We start from the raw sequence: 18,668 nt of genomic DNA, 5'->3' as shown, positions 1-18,668 counted from the left end.
CTTTCAAAAATCAATTTCACTGAAAGCAGCAAATGCCTTTTTGCTCTTTTTATTTCACATAGATGAGATCTGATATTTGACAACAGCTAAACTAGACAGTGCTACTGACAGGCTGCTGCTCCTGCCATCCAGTCCCTCTGCCCCCTTTGACTCTCCTCCCTTGCACCACAGTGATGCTCAGGAGTGAACTGGCTCAGAATGAACCATTTTCCAGCTCCCTTGCACAAATCTTTGCCCCAAAACTGTTAATCATGCAACCTGAACTCTGTTTTCTCAGCCCAGGGAGAAAGCTGTGTAAAAGCCTCGTGGGCCAAAGAAGCATCCACCCTGTCCATGGCCCTACACAACATTTAAGGCAACACAGCAGGGTGTTTATGGATCTAATATGTAGCTCAGACACAGGATGGAGCAAGCTATGCTGAAAAATGGTGCTTTTGTGCTGCCCTTCATGCCCAGCATTCCTATGCCTCTGCTGGAGGCAACCAGAGAGTACACACAGGGCAGAAGACACTTGTTGGAAAACTGACTTAAGATGCTTCAAGGGCTTTTGGAAAAAAACCCTGTTCCCTTGGACTTAAATGGAACATACTGAAAAATTATGGACAATAAGGAAAAAATGGATCATGTTCTACCTGCATAGAAACCATTTTGGAAACACAGCCTATCCCCCCTAAAAAGCCCTGTGTGTATTACAGCTATGAAGACAGCATCCAATCTAAATTCCCAGTTGTTTAAAATAAAGACAACAGAGGAAGGTACTGGTTGTACCCTGTGTATCTGAGCCAAGCAACATTCGTGCCTGTGACAACCCTGATATGTTGGGCTTTTTGAACTTCAAGCATCTGAGATTCTCCTGCCTGACCTTGGCAGTCCCCAGTGTTATCTACCAGGCTCCACCACACAATGGTTTACAAATAACTTTTCCACATGGTCATAAGAGCAGCAATAGGAATAACAGGAAATTATCCAAACAAAAACATGACCCTCACCCTGCCCAGACTGCTCCTCTGAGGTGCATCCATCTGCTCACTGCCAGCAGTGCTGCAGATAAGATTAGACCCGCTGCTCAAACCTCCCGGTTTCCATTCTGCTCACTCTTTTTCCATCCTAAAAAGGGAGATAATCTGCAGGTTGAGGAAGGCTTTGTACTGGAGAGTGAAGTAGCTGTCTGTCAACAAGGAAGGGTGACCCTCTGGAAAGACTCGCACTGAAGTCCCTGATTTTGGGCCTCAAATCATGACCCTGCACTCCTCCTCTGATGTGACCACCTTCACACACCAGATCAAATGAGAAGGCAGCCGTGGTGGTAGAGCCTGCCAAAGGACACAACAAAAGCCAGGATAATCCTCCCTATACCTGGACCCAGAGCAGCCTGGTGAAGTTAAAAGCTCAAGAAGGAAACTCAAACTCAATGATCATTCTGAAAGCTGAGAGTGGAAGGTTTCAGAGGATCAATAAATGAGAAAAGCAAGAAAAAGTGTGACCAGCAGGTTGAGGGAAGTGGTTGTGCCCCTCTACTCTGCTCTCGTGATACCTCACCTGGAGTACTGCACCTCTGGGGCCTCCAACATCAGAAGGATGTGGACCTGTTGGAGTGAGTCCAGAGGAAGCCATGAAGATGTTCATAGGGCTGGAGCACCTCTGCTGCAGAGACAGGCTGAGAGAGACAGGGTTGTTCAGCCTGGAGAAGAGAAGCCTCCAGGGAGACCTTAGAGCCCCTTCCCATACCTGCAGGGGCTACAGGAGAGCTGGAGAGGGACTTTGGACAAGGGCAAGTAGTGATAGAACAAAAGGGAATGGCTTTGAACTGAAAAAGGGCAGGTTTGGATTAACTATAAGGAAGAAATTCTCTCCTGTGCGGGTGGTGAGGGACTGGAACAGGTTGCCCAGAGAAACTCTGGCTGCCCCATCCCTGGAGCTGTTCAAGGCCAGGTTGGACGGGGCTTTGAGCAACCTGGTGTAGTGGAGGAGTATTTCTCTGGAAAGGTGTGGATGCATGGGGTGTCAAGGAGCAGGAACTTGCCTGTGAGCCATCAGGTAGTATCACTCCCCCTTCACGTTGCACTGAGGACACTCCCAGGGCACAGCAGGTTCTCCTTCCCACAGTGGCACTGCCTCTGTCTCCAGCAGTGTGGCAACACTGGTTGTGCTCAGTTACCAAAGTGTATCTTGAGTGCTGTAAATCCACACCCACGCAGACACACTCCCAAAGCCCGGGCCCAACGCCCAGCTCAAAGGATTTGAGCTCGCTCTTATTGCAGCTCAGTAAATTAAAAAAGTCACAGTTGTGCCTGCTCTCCATGTCACTGCCTCAGCCACGGAGGCAATGGGTTCAACCAGGCAGGTGCCAAGGTCTCTGGAGCCACAGCACAGGGATCCCCTCCTATTTACATCTGAGGACCAGGTGGGGTCAGGACTGTTGCTGTAGATGCTCTCTGACCCCATAATTTTGAGTTATGGGCTGGCTCATAGCAGAGGAAAGCAAGCTCTGAAAGTGATTCTTCTCAAATCATGTCCTTATTTGTTTTATAGCAAGATATTATCTGGTAAAGGACTCTGGTTTTATATGGGACAGAGCTCAGCAGAGCAGGTGCTCCCAGAGGACAAACATTCACTGAGGTCTTTGTGTTTGTAGTTGTTAAATGGATTATTGCACTGAGACCTAAAGAGCCCAGCTGAGCTCAGGATCCCACCATGCTGGGCATCCAAACCCAGTAAAGGACAGTCCTAAGGTTCTGGGGAGACCTCACTTCAGCCTTCAGTACCTAAAGGGGGCTTATGAAAAAAGAGGGAGAAGGACTTCTTACATGGGCAGACAGTGATAGGACAAGGGGGAATGGTTTAAACTAAAAAAGGAGAGACTTAGATTAGATGTTAGGAAGAAATTCTTCACTCAGAGGGCAGCAAGACAATGGATGGAACAGGTTACCCAGGGAAGCTGTGGATGCCCCATCCCTGGAAGTGTTCAAGGCCAGGTTGGATGGGGCTTGGAGCAACCTGGGATAGTGGAAGGTGTCCCTGCCCACAACAGGGAGTTGGAACGAGATGATCTTCAAGGTCACTTCCAACCCAAACCATTTTAGGATTCCGTGATTCAAAGTCTTTTACATTTAGATAGAGAAGAAAAAGAAAATGTGTGGGGAAGGATGCACAAAGAGATTAAATGAGGTGCTCAAGGTCATGTGTGGCCATGAGGTTTACAAACCAAATGTATTTTACCCTGCTACTTTACCCCTCCCACTGAAAATCTTATCACTGCTTGTGGGAGGGGGGGTAATTTGGAAGGCCCACCCTTCATTTAGTTAATTGTGATCATTACCAAAAAAACCTGTGTAAATAGCACATTTCAACATACCATAAAATATAGTCCATGTTACTAATTTACCTCCTAGATTTACAAGACTGTGGTGATTAGTGAAACATGAGAGAAGAATGTCAGAAAATATGGAGAAATATATCATAAAAATACCAAATGAGAAGAAAACCCAGATATAAACAGACACACACCCTGGCTGATCCCATTTTGACTGCACAGTTGGGCTCCTGGTCCCAGTTACGGCGCCAAGCTGGGTGATGCTGGCACAGAATTGTTCTTCCTGTGCCATATAAGCCATTGTCATATCTGGACTTTTTACAACAGGGCAGATTCTGGGTTTCCAAGATAAGAATGAGAATAGGCTTTCCTTCCCAGAGACATCTCCTGCCAGCCCTTGGGTTTCCACTTCTCTGCAGTTCCCTTGTGAGGCTTAAATGACAGTTTTCCCAGGGATTGAAGGTGGGAAAGAAGTGTGCTGGCAGAGCCCAGACCAACAGCCCAAGCGCACAGACCACACCACAGATGCTCACACCATGTCTCACACTGAGCATTAGGGCTTGGGCACCTGAGTAACCTGAACAATTTGGGGAGGAAACGAGCCAGGCAGGGCTGCTGAGAGCAGCACAGCCCACCCCACAACCATTTCAAGCAGTAGCTCGTGAGCTTGGGAAATGTGGCCATTCCTGACACGGCGGATTCCTCGCGGCTGTCTCCGGAGCTGACAGCATCCCTCAGCTCGTGTGCTACAGGAGGTATGAAGGATCTGGTCTCACTGCTCCAAGCCCTGCCTCCACACCACACATAAATGTCCTGGTTCACCCCAAGCACCTCTCACAAAGTGCCCCACTGCCCGTGACAAAGCAGACTTTACTTACAGATCTGTGACTCTGGAGATCTCAGCACCTTCTTCGACTCCTGCCAGATGGTTTTGCAGTCCTCCTGGAGCTTATAAAACCGCTCCTTTCGCCAGGAGCTGGACTTCACTTTTAGCAGCTGGCTGCCCTTCAGGAGGAACTTCAGATCCTTGTCATCTTTGAGGCCTGTGGTGAAACAGGAGTGGTAATGTAAGAGACAGCTCAAGAAATGATGCTCAAGGAGTCTTCCCTTCCACAGGACAATAGAGACAGACAGACAACTGCAGAGCAGACAGGTTGGGGAGGACAGCTGAGCAAAGACACACAGAAATCAATCCTCCACATCACACTTCATGTTCACAAAAGAGGCTGAAGCTTTGTACATTTCTTAGATTGAGCCTAAAGACTTTTGTATGGCAATTCTCATGTGGTTTACAAACATAAAATACTTTCTTCCCAGCAAATACAGTTACTGTTAGGATGCAAAAACTACAGTAAAACAAACAACAAAACAGTAGCAGCAGAATGAGGAAAGTTGCATAACTTGTAATTGGAATGCTGTCAGGAACTTTCAAGTGGTTTCAAATCTATTCTGCATTTCCTTTGTTGGAACACACAAAGGTGTCACTCGTCCTTCTCTGGCAAGTAGCACCTTGCTATCCACATGGGAATTCTGCAGATCAGTGACATGAAGCTTAGGACAGGGAAGTTTGGTGAAAGGTAACAATATACCTATGAGGTAATATTAAGGTAGTAACCATGTTCTCCTTACTTCTCAACCACTCAAGAGGATCTTTATCTTTCTTACACTACTAGGCCACTGCAATGTCAAGTAATAACAATCAGACCTTCTAATTCCAGAAACTTCACATTTCACAACTTAGCCTAGATTCAGGAAGGCACTTAAGACATCTAGAGAGGCAAAAGGCACCTACAGAGGCTTTGAAAACACAGATTTGGCATTTTACATGGTTTTGAATGTCTCGGCAGTATATGACTTCCACATACCTAAATACCTTGGAGAATCTGTCCCTCAAACAAACCATTAATTACAGATCTGGAGCGTGTGGGCTGAGGAAGGTGAGAGCATGACACATGAGAAACACTTCTTGGGCTTTCTGTAATAGGCACCTTGCATCTCTCTGACATGGCATGAAAGGCTGGTTCAGAGCTGGTGAAACAGCATTTAACTCTAGTGCTGATCACGTACATCCCAAGTCAGCTGGATTTTTTCTAACCCTATCTTAACACTGTAGGTAACCACTTGGCCACTTGCAGCCACCCAACACATCATGCAAAAATTCCCAATGCTACCTAAACATAATGTGGGGTGTCACAAAGCAGAACTCCAGCTTAACTGATTTATGCAATAACTTTTCTACTGCAGTGTCCCCTGTGACACAGGGTTGGTTCTTCTCTGGAAGACACACCTGCCTTGAATTTTCCTTTTTTAAACAGAGCAAGGCAATAAACTACCAAATTTTGGGCCTGCTTGAAAAATAAAACTCAGTATGAGATCCAAGTGGCCAAATTCCTAGAATCCTGACCATTCATATAGGAAACTGAAGTACCAGGTGCTGCAGAGCACCAAGGTGCACTGTCAGTTTGTAACCAGGATACAGTGGCCTGAAGAGAGCATTTTATGTTGCCAAAGCCTGAGATCTCCAGGGGTGAGGGGTGTCCAGGGTTTACTTCATGAGCCACTCATATGCCTTTACTGGTATTTGAGGTGCCAAGGATCATGCCCAGAGCTGAGCCTGGCCAAAGCATTCAGAGTTGAAAGTGTCACAGTGGGAACTGGAGATCCTGAAGAAGTGATTGTGGCATCTCTCTTTCCTCTACATTAAATTAGCTATCTCATTAATTAAGTGTCTTCCCATGCTACAGCAACCCCTGGGCCTCTCAGCTCCTGTCTGATCCAGTGATTCCCTAGAAGAGAATTTGAATGCTTCCTCCTCTGGAAACTTCAGAAAAAAACTCATGGGGAGAAGAAAAAAAGCTGTCTCCTGCACAGTGCAGAAGGATGAAAAGTTGATCCTGTCTACAAGATCTGGGACAGCATTCCCAGGGACTGATAAGAGGCCAGATCATGCAGAGGACAGACAGATACCACAACAGCTTCATGAGTCCTCAGCCTCCAGAGCTGTGCTTCTGCTCTGAGGCAAAGGTCTTCCAAGTGCAGAGAAGATACCACAGCCTCCAGCCTCACTAACATCCCTGTGGCATTCCTCAAGGTTGCTGGAGAGGAAAAGAACTTCTTCCTTCTCCCTGTTCACCCACATTTCTGTTCTAGCTCCCAGACTCATTCCTTCTTTTTCTTCAGATCCCAACCACACAAGTCATCATTACGGGAATAGGAGAACATGTCATCCTAGGGTGACATGAGGAGGAAAGCAGGAAAACCTCAATTCCTTTGGATGCCTATGTCCATAAATGGGTAATGAGAAATCCCTTTAACTGGGGCACGTTTGGTTCCTCAGACACCGTGTGCAGCATCTGTAATGTGTCCTGCTACCAGGACATCCCAGAGCTGCACCAATGTCATACAGACAAATCTGGATAGGCACAGGTGGTGGCCATGGGTAGATTCCTCTCCTCCAGGCTTAGACCACACAGTTCAGACACAAGCTGGAGCTCAGAGCCCTTCATCCTGCTCACCTGCACAGCCCAGTCACTGTATCAGCGTGGGTCAAAACTCCCCTTCATCTTGCAAGGTTCTAACTATGGAGTGGGAGCAACCCTACCAATCATTCTTGGTTGCTGTGCCTGAGGACCAGGAAAGGTTAAATGATCAGCAAAGGAGGGCACTGCACTTTGCAAGAGCTGGAGGGAAGGATGAAGAGGGACAGTGCATGGTGAAGGCATGGCAAGGACAAAAGCTGGCAGGGAGCCTGAGTCAGGGGCAGTGAGAGAAGGCAGGGAGGGGACGGAGACAAGCTTCCCCCTAAGAGGCAGCAGGTTTGGTCAGGAAAGGGCAAGAGGGCTAATCATGAATGTCTAACAGCTCTGACATCCCTTTGATGTGGGGTCCCTTCAGATAGAGGGCAGTTACCCAGAGCTGACCTCTCCTGGCTGAACCACCCAGAGGAAGAAGGGACATCCCCTTGGCCAGGTGGGCCCAGCCTGTGTCAGGCCTGCTCTGGGTCTGTGTAGCAGCAATTCAAGCTGACACAGCTGAACTGGAGAGGAAAGAGGGCCAAAGTTTCAGGCCCTGCCTCCTATGCCCAACCAAGCACTGCCACAGACTCTTTACATGCCCTTGGGTGAGTCACTTAGCTTCTCTGGTCCTACCTACAACAGCGTTTTGTTAGGTCAGAGATGGAGCTGAAGACGCTCTGATCTGCTGATACAGGAACCACAAACTCACCCCTGATGTGTCAGTGGGACATTACTCTCAGCTGGTCATCTGAACTGCTTTCCAGAAAAAAAACACCTTTTCCCAGCAGAAGCCTCATTTCAGGTTTTATGCCTGAACCAGCTCCTGAGGATTTCGGCCTAAAAGCTCCATGGAGAATCATGGAATGGTTTGTACTGGAAGGGACTTTATAGGTCATGTAGTTCCAACCCCGCTGCCATGGGCAGAGACACCTTCCACTACACCAGGTTGCTCAAAGCCTGAAGCTGAGGAGTTTTGTGGTCCAGAGCTCCATCTCACAGCAATGGAAACTTGTATGAAAGAAACCAGAGTTCTCATAAACATACATAATTTAAAAGTTAAAAAACACTGTGCAGCAGGACAAGGATATTGATTTCCAACTATATAACATTAGGTATGAGAAGCACAATCACTACACTGAAATACATGTCCAAATCCTGCCTGACACACGTGGCAGGACTGTGTCTTGTTTAGCATCCTCTGTAAAATACCAAATACACATTTGGCATGCAAAATTCCAGCATGCCTTTCAAGAGTCAGGACCCTCCTCCTCACAAAACATCAATCACACACTTTCTAAACAGAATATATTCAGCATTCAGTGATGGTCAGAGGAAAAATCATGTTTGGCCAAGGCAGAAGCACCTCAAGCACACACAGCACTGCAATAACCACGATGTTAATATACTAAACTAGGAAGCTTTAGACACTGAGACATCAAAAATGTTAACCTTTGGCTTATCTAGCTCAGGTTTACAGCAAGCAGGAAGCACAATAAAACAATAGCTGTCACGGTAGAAGCCAGGGTTTCAGTTCACTAAGCAGATAGTTAGAAGGACAGTGATAATCTATATTGTTGCATTGTTCACTCCTTAATCTGCTGGTCTGATAGAACTTAATTATAGCTTCTATAAAACAAGCCTCCTCCTGCCTGCCCTCCCCCTCCCACCTGCTTACAGACCAGGCATAACTCAGGTTTGCTGGTTTAAAAGGGCAGAAAGGCTTTTTGATAAAATCTAAAGAGCCTGGGTGGGTAAACGGCTGTTTCCCATTTCCACCTGCCCTCTCTATCCACGGAAATCAAGGGACTGGCATCCACTTGGGCTGTGCCTCCAGAGAGCAGGAACCAGCAATGAGTTCGTAGCCAGGCACAAAAGTTTTGAAACTGTTTCCTCTTTCGTCTGGTGAATGCAAACTGTGAGTGGTTCCCTGGGCTCTTACAGCAACAGGCAACACACCCCTGAACAGTGCTAAAATCTGGCAGGAAAAGGGCACTGCCCTCCCCAAACCCCTTCAACCAGCGGCAATTCAGAGAGCCCAGCCACAGATTTGGGAACCGACCCTTTGCCAAAGATCTCCCACATCCTTTGATGCCTCCAACGAAGCGCTTTACACATCTGGCGTGTGGTTGCAGGCAAATGAAAGGAAAAGAAACCTCGGGAACTTAAAAATAACGCTGGAGTTGTCTTTAGGGTGGAGCACTGCCTCTGCACGGGGAAAAGACGCAGAAACGAAGCAGCTGCCAGCCCAGTGCCGAGGCTGTGGCCAACCTGTCCCTTACCCAGCCTGATGCCATTCAACGCGGCCACTCGACGGCTCTGCTCCAGTAGCATGTTTTCCTGGGATACGGTGCGCTTGGGCTGCCTTCGGATGCACTGCATGATCCAGCGTGGGGCTCAGGGAGAGGCGTCGGGTGCCGGGAAGGATGGGGGGCCACGCCACCCCTGCAGGGATCCCTGCTCATCCAGGAGCCTCCGGCGTGCGCGGTGTCAAACGGGGCTCCAAGGAGGGAGCGCAGGCAGTTGGGGCAGCGAGAGCAGAGGAAGGCAGGGGAGGGCAGAGTCCGGCTGGGGGTGGGACTGTGGGAAGTCTCTCCTCCCGCTTTGCTCACCAGCACACGCTGGATGCAAAATTAAACCGAGGAGACTGCCGGCAGCTGCCCAGGTAGAAGGAACAAGTTTTCCAGCAGTCGTACGCCAGTGGGTTTTTACGCATCATTTCCAGAGGCTGGAGAAGTCCCAGATATTGTTTGTGGCTCCTAATCAGTGCCTTGGGCTTGTCAGCTTATCCTGCCCACGAACGCCTGGACAGGGCGAGCTTGGCTCCACCCTTTCTCTTCTGTGCCTGGCTGCTCCGTGCTGTTCCCACTGACAGGGACTGAAGACGAAGCTAAAACCTCTCAGCCAGGGCAGATGTGGCCAAAAAGCTGCTCGGAAACTGTGTTTTAATGCTGTTCTTTTTCCACCTACAGAAGAGTATTTTCCTACGAGTCCGAAGAGTGTCTTTTCTGCCACCAATTTCCTGTGTGACTTGGGTGAGTCACTTACCCTGCATTTCTGCATAGCTTTGGGTTTATTCTTGTAATTCAGATTTACCCTGCACTCTGATACAGGAATAAGCCCCTTCAGGCATTTAACAGGTCACTGATTACACAAATCAGAGAATAATTCAAGGTGGAATGGACCTCTGAGGCTCTCCAGAGTCAATCACCCAACTCAAATTGGGGTCACCTTCAAAGGTAGACTTGGTTGCTCACAGTCTTGTTCAGGTGAGTTTGGATATCTCTAAGGACAGAGATTCCACAGCCAATTAAGTTCCCTGTCCAAGAGCTTAGATGTTCTCAGTGAAGAATTTGTTCTTTATGACCGGTATAAATTTCCTTTGCTGAAACTCACAACCCTTTCCCATTGTCCTGGCAATGGCTGGGACTAAAATCCATCTCTTCCCTTCACCATTTCTGCAGTGATGTACAGCAGTTATATACACACCTTGTCACAGGCTATCTTTTTTTGTCATTGCCTTTGTCAGCTGCTGCCCTGCCAGGCAAGCAAGGGTGAAGTACTGCAGGGAAAGGTGTCAAACTGGAGTGAATGTCCCTTACTGCAGAACCAGCATATGCCCAAGAAGCTTGACATCAAACCACATGTCACTGTTCCTGCTGCAAACCTAATCAAAGGCTCTCCCATCACCAGCCCCTCATCATATTCAATTCAGGTTTCAAAAGCATTATCTCTGTTTCTGGTATCTGTCTATCCAGTCATTTTCCCCTTCTTTCTCTGCAGTCTGAAGGAAGCCCTACCAACCCCCACAGAGAAGCACAGAGGACTGGGTTATTTGACCAGCACAAGGACAGGGTCAGAATCATTAATCGCTGCCATACACCACATGTAAGAAACTCTCTGAGGACAAGGCAGGGCATTGCATGGCCTTGAGCAGCAATACATCTAATAAAGCTTTATTTACACACAGCCACTGCAAACCACAGACAGTGAATGGAAATAAAGGCCATTTCTGGAGGGGGCATTGCTGAACTTGTTAGCCAGGCAGGCAGTGGGTGTTTGAGGAAACACCTCCAGCCTTTCTGGGCCCCCTGCACACGCAGGGTCTGGGTGTCAGAGCCATAACCTTCACAGCACTCCCTGGGAGCTTTGGCTTTGCCCTGGTGAGGAGGTGGGCCCCATTATGCAGTGGCTAGATGATATTTATTAGCTATCAGTCCCTGAGCAACTCCCATATTTCACATTTTACTGGAGAGGGCTGATCTAATTAACGGAGTAGGGAAGACCCTCCTGTAATTGCCTTAGCAAAACAATTTGCTTCTACACACCAACTGTTCTGTCCAGCAGCAGAGTCCCAGAGGGATTGATCTGGGAGCACACAGAGCCCTTGTGCTTCATTTTCTCATTATTTTTTAATAGCAGTGCCAGTGACAGCCCTGCTCAAAGCTTTCCAGGCCCTCAGAGAACATCTTACTGCACTTATCCCTGAAGTTTGCTCACACACAAAGCACAGGGTCAGCGTTCAATGAGTTTAGATACCTCTCCAGAACAGCAACGCGCGAGTTTCGCTGTCGTGAAGGCTTCGGAGGTATAAGATGGTTTGAATCAGTTTGTTTTTAAAATGAAGACGAGATCATCGGGCCAGAAATTCCCTGCTTTGGGAAACAACAGAGCTGGACGTATTGTGGTCTTGAGGTCATTTAAAGACAATGTCACATCTCAGAGCAGAGGCCTGAAGGGTGGCCCTGGGTTACATGGCTTTGTGTGCTGATGTTACATGATGCTGCCGTCACACTCTGGTGCTGGAGGAAGTGATTCCTGCAAATGGCTCACAGAAAAATTCTCCAAGCCTTATTCACTGCAGGTAACACCTGAGTGGGTCATGCAATTTTACCCATATGACCAATCCCACCTAAATAAGTGGCACTGGTCACATGAGTGAAGTTATTCATGTGCCTGTGCCCAGGATGGGGGCTGTGCAGATCATCCTGTCAATTCCAGCTGGATTACTCCCAGAGCAAACAGAAATCAGTGTGAATGAGGATGTCAGAACATGATCCCAAAGTTAACAAAGTGCTTGAATATCCAGGAAACAGGCACTTGAGATAGAGTGGCTGTAGAGTCCGGTAGGAAATGGGCTATGTGAAAACACTGTAATGTGCAGGCTGGTCTTCAGATGATTTTCCAAAATGAATTAATCTCCATCACATCCTTATACAAAGGAGCTCAGGAAGCACTATCAGCACTTCACAGAGAAAGGAGCAGGATGTTTTTTCATCTCTTTGGGGATGGAACTGTTCTCCCATCACCATCATGTTTGGGCAACACCAAAAGTGGTGCAACACAGAATAATTCTGATCATAGTCTCTTTACTGACACAAACGACGTGACAAAACTCAGCTGCTGATTTGCCCAGACTTGAGATAATTTAGGACTGGAATGAAAATACCTGTGCTGGTGATGACCTCACCACTTCCCCATCACGTCATGCACATGACGCAAATTATTATGACTCGTAATACCTATGGCAGCTACATAACAAACAACAAATGTCATGCTAAGGGGAGATTTTGCCACTAAAGAGGCCAAAGGTTGTGCCTTGCTCTGTAGTTGTTACCCAGAAGAAAAATTTGGGTCTGTTTAACATAACGCTGTTCTTCCTGCAGAAGAACATGACAGCAAGGTTTCTTCCATGGCTTCAAGGTCCCATCTGCCCTGCCTTTCTTCACTTCATCCATGCCCTCCCACATCCCACCCATAGAAACCTTCCTTTTCCTTCCTTCCTTGTTACCCCCAGAACACCACTCACTGCTCTCAGCTCTATTCTCCTTGTCACACCTCACCATCTCCAAGGACCAGGCCTTGCTGCTGGCCCAGCTTCTCACCTCCAAAAAAAATGCCAGTGGCTCCTCTACACCACCACTCCCTCTACTGCTCCCTGGGGGGAAGTGGGGATCGTGGAGCAGGTGGTGGGACCAGACTCATCGGTCTGTGCTTGTTGTCAGTGGGTGCATCTCCGGTGCATGTGGTATGTACCAAGTTCCACCTTGTGGTGACACTGAGAATGGGCTTCTCCATCCCCAAACCTCCTCTCCCTTTCACTGGCTTTTCTTGCCCACTCCCCTCCCAGGGTGCTTGAGAGGTCCTGCTGAGCTGGGGCAGAAACCGTGTATATGAAACCTTAACATTTCACACAGGAGGAGTTCTCCCGAGTCTCATGTGGTTGTCCCCCAAGTCACAGCCTGAAGACTCCCTCCACTGGCACACTGGAGCTGTGTGATGGGCAGGTTTCTGGTGCACTGAGATCAGTGCTTTCACCCTACCCAATATTTCTCAGCCCCACTCTCTCTCTGTATCCTTTGTCTCACCTTGTCTGCATGGTCTCTGGGAGGAGAATGGCCCCTTCTCCAGCCCTGATGAGTCCGTGCAGCCCATCTTCCCCCAGAACAGGCTGGCTATATCCAGACTGCCCTCTGGGAAGGACTGCAGGCCCATCACCCAGATCATGCCATGTTGGATCAAAACCATGCTGGGGAATGTGCTGGAAGTTACACAGTGCAGAGCCTTGGCCCTGGTTTGTATAAGCAAAGCCAGGCTGCCTGCCCAGACATTTCACAGAAAGCTCAAATCATGACCTTTATTTGTGAATATCTTCATATATCTTCCTGCCGGTCAGGTCACTCACAGGGAGCTTGGATCAGTGCATGGAACAGGCTGTGACCCATCAAAAGCTACTGCCCTGCACTCTTGATGAAATCCAGGTAAAACACCCAATTAAAGTTCATCGTGCTCAGGAACCCAAAACCTGACCAAAGGTTTAGTTTGGTTCTTCCACTGGTCCCTCCCTCCATCAGGGTACACACAGAGATTTTGGCTGCAGAGTGAGAGACACTAAAACAAACACTGGCTTGCAGTAAATTACAGCTTTTCCAGTAGCTGGTAAAGAAAAGTAATTGAAAAGAAGGACATCAACTTGATGGATAGGACCAGGACCAACAGGGAGGAGCACTTGTGCAGTTTAGTTGCCTGACTCCCAAGTCATGTTTCTGAGCACTTGCTGATGAAGATGTTCTCTTCATAAACCCAAAGTCAGTTGTAGGTGGGTCCCAGCTTCACTTTTTTTTAAGGTCATTTAACAGTTTTTCACAATATTTTCTTCAGGAGATGAAATTTCTTCCATAGGTGAAATGCAAGTCATTCTCAACATTCTGTAGCAGGGCAAAATTCATGCAATAATTAAATTGCACAACTGAATTATGCAAAACTAGGGGGAAAAATATTTTTCCTAAGTGATTTATCTGGAATTTCTCTAACTCTAGCCAAAAACACCCCATGAGATTTGTTGTGTGGTACTTCAATACAGGGCTTTAAAAGGTACCATGTGAGGGGCAGACCGAGATGTGAGAATTTCCCTCCACACAATGTCCAGACCGACCTATTTAAGGTGTGGAGGTATCTCAGGTTAGAAGAAACTGTGGCAAAATCTTCTCTACCTGCATATAGAAAAAGAGAAACTTCTTTGTTTGACCAAGGTCTGCAGCCTTCTGTTCTGGTGGACTTGGCTGATAAGGACTGAGACCCTCCACCCATGGGAAGGACCTCAGAGACAAGACTGGGTGTCAGTCTCACAGTATTCAGACACCTACAGTGCACTGAACAAGGGGCCAGGAGAAGACAGGGCACAATTCACCTGTCTAGATCCCTATAAGCCTAAAATTTCTACCACACCTCTATGTCTAGCCAGCTGAATCCCACGCTGGGTGATCAAATCACCAAATATTCATCTGCAGCTTTCCTTCAAAAATACCTGTTCAAATATTTTGATCTTCCTCTAAAGGAAACTGTACTTTGGTCCCAAATTATCAACAGCTTTGGCTCCCAAAGTTGCTTATCCAGGCAGCTGAGTTTCCAGATCTTGCACGAACCATCTCTTTCCCACACACCTCTCCCTCTTGCTTTTCCCTGTGGTTGGTTCTATCCTTTCATCTCTGCTACCTGCAGCAGTTTTCCAAGTGCCTGCATTTCCTTCTCCCTCCTCTTTCACTTCCTCATTAAAATCCATTTTTCCCCAAGCATCTTCTTTCCCCGACTCAGCTGCTTTTGGGCCTGATGTCAGGGCTTTACACGCTGACAACAACCTCAGGAACTGTGGGTTTTGTTTCACTAAAAGACATTGCTCAGACTGAAAATTTAGCAGGTTTTGTGTCAAAATAAAAAAGACAAAATTAATTTTACTTGTCTTGTCTGAAAAAGAGACAAGTTGCCCGGGTAATGTACTGAGAAGTGTCAGTATCCCAAATCCTCCTGCAGTGCTAGGAACACTATGGCTCATAAAACTCCCACATAGAGCATCAGGCATAACCTGGATCAAAGGGGTGTGCTGGGAGCATTTTGTTGGTAGGAAAGGAGATCAAAGTCACCAGCTGCTCCAGAGCAGATCCCAGCTGATCCCAAGTCACATTATCTCCACCCATGGTGGTTGAAGCCCAGAAGGAGCCTCCTCAGAGCTCCCAGCTCAGAAGGGCAGGTGGAGATGATTCATTTGGAAATTTCAATATAGACATTAATCCTGAGGACTTGCTGACAGAATAACACAAGGAAACAGCCTGTTTTGTAGGATTTTACTAACCCTTCCCTGCTGATTCTCACCCTGGGCTGTGGCTGAGGGCATTCCCATCCTTGGACTGTGGCATTCCCTACACAATATACACAGTGTCTTGTATGAAACAGTCAGTGTATAAGAATAAGGCATAGTACAAATTAGCTATTCTATAATCTGTGCAAGCACAAGGGCTCCCAGTTCAGAAACAGACCAACTTCATGAGGTAAGAGAAAAGTTATTAATAGCCCACATTAATTCTGACATGGTAAATACAGCTGTTGTTATTTCTATGTTGGGGGGGAAAAAAGAGAGAAACTGAAAGAAAGAATCTGAGTTTCAACATGCATCCAGGGACAAAACATGTCTACAACCCACAGCATCAGAAATTTCTTACAAACTACATAGCACAAGCCTGATCCTGCTAACAAATCCACATGTGAGCAACTTCTCTTGTCTAAGTGGTCTGGCATTTGGAGTGACTTTGGCACTTGTGTGTCTGTGTTACGTGTCAAGGAATTTCAGTAAATACTTTTTGAAATTCTTGGCTCTTTCAACATTTGTGTATTTTTCTGCTTGAGACAAGAAAATAGATTAAGAGCCACTGAATTCTCCTCGGTCCCTAACCCCAGAAGACTAAATAATATTCTCTGAAAAATAACCCACAGGCCAGAATGGGAAATGTTTTAATAGTTCCAGATGTGTTTCTTAGCTTTCTTTCCCCAGTGGCTGTATAATGAATGAGATACCTACAAAAAGTATAACATTAACCTCTGGTTCACCTTCCTGTTGGATTTTTAGCATCTGGGAGAATCAGAGGGAAGATTTCTTGAGCCTGCGGGAATCTTTTCACAATTCTCCTGGTAACAGTAAATTGATTATGTTTATGTGCAATCACTTATAGCTCTGTTAGTTTATTTTTGTTTATAGCTCAACTGCAGTAAGAAAGCAACTATCTCATGAAATAAAAATAAGTACTCCAAGCTTTTCCCATTTCTGTGGGATCACAATAGCCCATTTCAATCTGTAGCTATCAGCTATCACAGCCCTGAGTTTTTTCTGCTCATTAGAGTAAGTAAAACACAATGAAGGGGTAACAAAGCAATACATAAAGTCAGATGAGGGAATTAGGGGGGGATACTGCATTACCCTGTGCATCAGACAAGCCTCCCAGACCTGGTATGATTGAATCTTCTTAAATCTCATTTGCTGAAAGGGCAGAGAGGATTTCTTCTTTTTTTAGAAACATTACTTATTTTGTACTTAATATTTACAGAGTCTTGGGGACAGACCCTGAGCCGAGGTGTTTATCCAGGCTCTGTTTTCTTCACCAGAGCCCACAAAGTTTACTGAGCAGAGCACCCATCCCGTTCTGTTTCACCAGAAAGGGGAGGAGATTTGGATCCACTTTTCTGAACTTGCAGACACTTACCCTGCCAAGACACCCTTCCTACCAACAGAGCTCACCCTATTAACAGAGAAAAATCTGTCATCTCTCTCTAACAGCGGGTAAATGCTGCATTACTTCCAAATGAGAGAATGGGGAGGCGAAGGACGGGGGAGAAGAGAGGAGGAAAAATAAAGCTCTTGGACATGATAAGAGAGCTGAAACGCAAGAACGTTTCCCCAGACTTACTGTTGCAAGCGAGGAATGTGCCATTCGATTCCATGGCTGCAGAACAAGCCGACGAGCAGCAGCAGGAAGGGCTCCGGCGAACAGCTGTGCCCAGAAGTCAGCGCTGGTGGAAGCCAGAGCTGCGAGGCTCCAGTGATCCCCACCGTCAGCTCCCTTCGGAGAGGCCTGCTCCTTCCCCTTGGCTGCAATTGCGTCTTCGCTATGACTCCTCATTTATTTCTCTCCCGCATCCGCACGCCGCTGCCTTGCCCGGCGCACCGACTGCGGCCAAGCGCCCGAGCCCCAGCGCTGGCCCTGGCTCCTCCCTGCTCCATCTGGCGTCTTCACCGCTGGCCCAGCCTCCTGCTGCTGCTGCTACTGCTGCTGAACCCTCACAACGATGCTTCTTTGCTTCTTTTCCTGCCGCTGCCACATTTTCCTTCTCCGCTCCTTCCTGGCGCGGCTTCCAGAAGACACCGAGTGCTGCGAGTCCATCCTTGGTGGTCCCCAAGTCAAGGAAAGGGGCTTAAGCAGATGCCACAGACCAGAGTTTAGGGCTAAAGAGCTTTTAGGTGCTGGTGGGGGTATAATTCTTTTCACAAGGGAAAAAAAAAACAGGTCAGAACTTGCCAGTGTGGAAATAGAAGCTGTGACCACAAACGCTCACAGAGGAATGAGCTCAGGGTAGAAGAAAAGTTATGAGCTTTGCATTTGAGACAGTGAGACAGAAAAACTAGAGTTTTACTGGAGTTTTCACTGTCCTGAGGCTTTTACTGAGTGGAACTGATTTCTTCCACTCTGTCCCCTCCTTCTGAGTTAGATATTTCCAAAGGGTAGAAAGATACTGCTTGCAAACAGGGAAAGAAAAGGAATCCAGTGTGGGAAAATAAAGTTTCTCTCTACTTGAATGTTTTTAGTTATTGTTTTGTTGTTGTTTATTTACATTTCTGGCTATTTAGGTCTTCCTGATGCAAACAGTTGATGGAGTTATTGGTAGATTCAGATCCCTCACTCCTCAGCAGCTGTAAAACCGGCAGCTCTGTTGATAGAAGGGAAAAGTCCCTCTCTGATGGTGACAGGTCTGGGAAGCATGTGATGAAAAATACTTTGGGACTAGGACAGTTTGTCCCTCCCTGCCAGGAATTGGACTGCTCCTCTGAGAGCCCAGACCTCGCTCTCGGAGAGTTTTACAGTCCACAAATATAAGGCTGCTGCCACCACCCAAGGAAAACTGCCCTAATATAGCAAAACTCCTTGTGTTAGTACAAAACTAACAAAACCAAGCAAGTGAAGGAAAAAAGGAACAGAGATTTCGCCCCATGACTCTTCTGAAGTCCACTCTTTTATCCCATGGCCACTAGCACGGGGCAGGGGTTCATCTCCCACTAGACACTTCCCAAAGGACCCAGAAAGGAGCATTCCTTTTTCAACCCCACAGACATTGACTGGAATGGGGCAAACTGTTTGGCAGCAAGGTCGGCTGCTGGCAGGCAGGACAGCAGCTGGAAGCACCCAAGAGATTCCTGGTACAGCCTTAAAAGCCTCGAGGCAGGGGGATTTTGGGAGGACACCTCCACAGCTTGTCACCCTTTCAGCTAATGGGGAAGAGTACTGGAGGGAGTGTACAGG

The 18,668-nt window shown here is 47.3% G+C and overlaps 1 protein-coding gene across 2 annotated transcripts in view; it reads right to left on the bottom strand.

Annotated features, from left to right (window-relative positions):
* The window catches only part of PLCD1 (phospholipase C delta 1), a 52,546-nt gene extending 35,196 nt beyond the window's left edge, over positions 1–17,350 (bottom strand). Inside the window, exons 1-2 of one of the 2 annotated variants that reach the window (XM_018089220.2) lie at positions 17,061–17,350; positions 4,192–4,356 (exon numbers count right to left, since the gene is read on the bottom strand). In XM_018089220.2, the coding sequence (XP_017944709.1) occupies positions 4,192–4,356; positions 17,061–17,094 (199 nt within the window). In that variant the 5' untranslated portion in view covers positions 17,095–17,350. Of the gene's footprint in view, positions 1–4,191; positions 4,357–9,107; positions 9,343–17,060 lie in introns of those variants that run through there. The other variant, XM_018089219.2, reaches the window with a different exon arrangement.
* Positions 17,351–18,668: the final 1,318 nt, after the last annotated feature.

Source organism: Manacus vitellinus, unplaced genomic scaffold, assembly GCF_001715985.3.
Source record: "Manacus vitellinus isolate BGI_N305 unplaced genomic scaffold, ASM171598v3 scaffold_12_pilon, whole genome shotgun sequence".
NCBI lineage: Eukaryota > Metazoa > Chordata > Aves > Passeriformes > Pipridae > Manacus > Manacus vitellinus.
Note: the sequence above shows the minus strand (reverse complement) of the source record. Positions and strands in the feature narration are given on the sequence as shown.